Here is a 2,782-nt window from a genome sequence, read left to right as displayed (position 1 = left end):
AGTCGAAGCAAGTTCCAAGCTGAGAATCTAATGAAAAGTTATAAGGTTTCGCGCGTTTAATTCATCGTCTTGACCTGATGGCTACAAAAAGGATTTGCAGCGATAAATATGAAAACCGAATAATTTTATTGACGTCCGTAACAGTTACGTATTCTTTGCTCGTGATGTAATGAGTGACCGACATTTCATTATAAAACATTGTCAGCGAATCGGTTAATTTTACATCAAATAATTACATTATTACATTATATAAAATTAAATATTATCGCATTTCATAAGTGATTGTAACTTACTTGTAAACATAATTCATTTACGAAAGTATGTCCACGCAAAATGCCAGCGCCTGAAACAAATTAAAGCGCAGAGTGAGTAATAAGGCCAAATGTTGGCAATAAAGATTGTTTTAAAAAATAAAATTGCTTCGCATTTATATTGACTGCTTAAGGCAATGTGAGGCTTGGATCGTGCATTCAACCAATGGGGAGAAGAAGAAAAAAGTATGAAAAGTCTGTGCCGACAGTCCGGATAGAAAGTGAGGATACCGGTTGAGAGATTTTCACCTTTCGAGCAACCGGCTGAGTAAAAATTGTGAGACGAATGGGGTGCAAAAGTCAGAAAAGTGGCAATTTGAAAGTTTCATCACATCAGTTTATTCAACCCATTGATTTTCACTCTCAGCAACAGTAAAGTAATGTGGGCGTCTGGTAATATAGAAAGTGATAGTAGTTAAACGCACCAGAAATAGTAAGAACATTTATTAAATATCACGTATCACCTTCTGTATAATTTATTCACCAATTCCTACGTTCTAATAATAGCGCTCGATTGCCTAATATTAATAAATAATATTATAATAGAAAAAAATATGGTTTAATGGAGTAAATAAACATTATAAACGTAATATTTACGATATTTTCACTTTAATATTTAGTAGATATCGCGTGAGCATAAATATTGATAAATTTATTAAGTATTTCTGATAAAAAAAAAAGAAGGTTTATACGACATATTGTACGGAAAAATTTATAATATATATTATATATTTAAAATATATTTTTGAATGTTCAGTCTTACTTAAAGATACTTATGTTCATTTTGTCAATGTATCTTTTGAGTTATTCAAACACAAAGTTACTCAAATATTTACTTATCAAATTATTACTTTAAAATAATTCTCGAACAACAATAACAACGACAACGACAACGACAACGACAACGACAACAACTTATCCATTTTTTAATAAAAAAATTCTAATTCATATCAATTTTTTCGAGTTTAATCATTCTAAGAAAATATTATATAACGTGAAATATTTTTACTTTCTTTAGATTAGTCTTACATAGGTCTGAGTGTACAACATGGAGAAATAATAAATTTAAAAAAAATGGTAAATTTTTATATTACCATTATTATTGATTTTATATTTTATTACAGAATAGATTTGATTTTTAAATTGCTCCGTTAAGCAATAATATATTACCTTTATGGATTTGCAATTAAATCTTTGGAGTATGGAACAAGGCTTAAATGTCGATATGCCATATCGTATTAATAACATAATTATTACATTCTTTATGATAAATGTATAGCCCAGTAAATGCGCAAGAAATATACGAGGTGTTTGGAAAAGGTGAAGCCGATAAAAGTTCTTTTTGCAAGCGGACGAATAAAGCAGGCGTTTTCATAGTTTAGATGAGACGAATTTAATTGATAAAGCACCTAAAGAGATCAACGATGCTCCGTTGTTTAGTGCAGTTGGCTGTCTTCGTCAGATAAGATACACATAATGAAATAACATAATAGTCTATAACATGTTTGTAAATGTGCAAAATTTGATGTATCCTATTAAAGTGGGAACAGTCTTCGTATCACTGGATGGCCGATAAAGTTATTGCGCTTTATCTATTTTATTCGCATGAATGATCGCTCTTTGCGAGCCAAATATTCTATTAATCTTAATAGGCCCAACGACTTATTGATTAAAGACCGCGAAATTGACTTGATTGTTTACTTTTTCTACTTTACGGCAATGTGTGGTGGTGGCGTAATTAAATGCTTGGGCAGCAATTTCACAGATGTAAATATTTAAAAGTGGTGAAGGAGAAAAGAAGTCAACTTTCGAACTCGGAATACTTTACCTAGATTCGGTGTCTAACAGAGACTAGCGGGTAGTAGCTTAGAAGATAAGAGAGCGAGAGACGAGGGGGGGGGGTGGCGATGACGGTGGTGGAGGAAGAGGGATAGAGATAGATAGATAGATAGATAGATAGATAGATAGATAGAGAGAGAGAGAGAGAGAGAGATATATAGTGAGGAGGTATTAAGAACAGAATAACATATTCCCATAGCGGGCGACATATAAACCATAGACATTTTGGCCTTCTTGCCTCTCACTCTCTTTCTCTCGCTCGCGCGCGCGCGCAGCTGAACGACTCGCGAGGAGAGAACGTAAAGGAAGGAGCGTTTAAACGAGCGAACGAGCGAGCGAGCGAACGATTTGGACAGGGACGGCCCTGAGCCACTTGTGACAGTAGGTCAGCTCTCTTCACCTCACTTTGCCTCGTTTTTCGAGCCTCCATTGTGCCACCGCGACGGCATAAGCAAGAGCGAGACGCTCCAAGCGTCACGTTAAGTTTTACTCCACATTTCCGTACCTCGGAACTCGGCACACGAACCTCCGTTTTTAAGCGGCATTGCCGAAAGCACGTATACCCGTGTGTACAAGTGAACGAGAGAGCGGTTTGGGGAGGGATGGGGGCAGGGGGGAAGGGGTAGGGGGTG

The 2,782-nt window shown here is 35.7% G+C and overlaps 1 protein-coding gene across 1 annotated transcript in view; it reads right to left on the bottom strand.

Moving 5' to 3' along the window:
• Positions 1 to 300: 300 nt before the first annotated feature.
• The window catches only part of LOC105362226 (uncharacterized), a 103,079-nt gene continuing 100,597 nt past the window's right edge, over positions 301 to 2,782 (bottom strand). The window contains exon 4 of the mRNA XM_011499599.1: positions 301 to 343. Coding sequence (XP_011497901.1) covers positions 307 to 343 — 37 coding nt within the window. The 3' untranslated portion in view covers positions 301 to 306. The remainder of the gene's footprint in view (positions 344 to 2,782) is intronic.

Source organism: Ceratosolen solmsi, unplaced genomic scaffold, assembly GCF_000503995.2.
Source record: "Ceratosolen solmsi marchali unplaced genomic scaffold, CerSol_1.0 scaffold35, whole genome shotgun sequence".
NCBI classification, from domain to species: domain Eukaryota; kingdom Metazoa; phylum Arthropoda; class Insecta; order Hymenoptera; family Agaonidae; genus Ceratosolen; species Ceratosolen solmsi.
The sequence above is the reverse complement of the archived record's forward strand: the minus strand, read 5'-3'. Positions and strand labels throughout refer to the sequence as shown.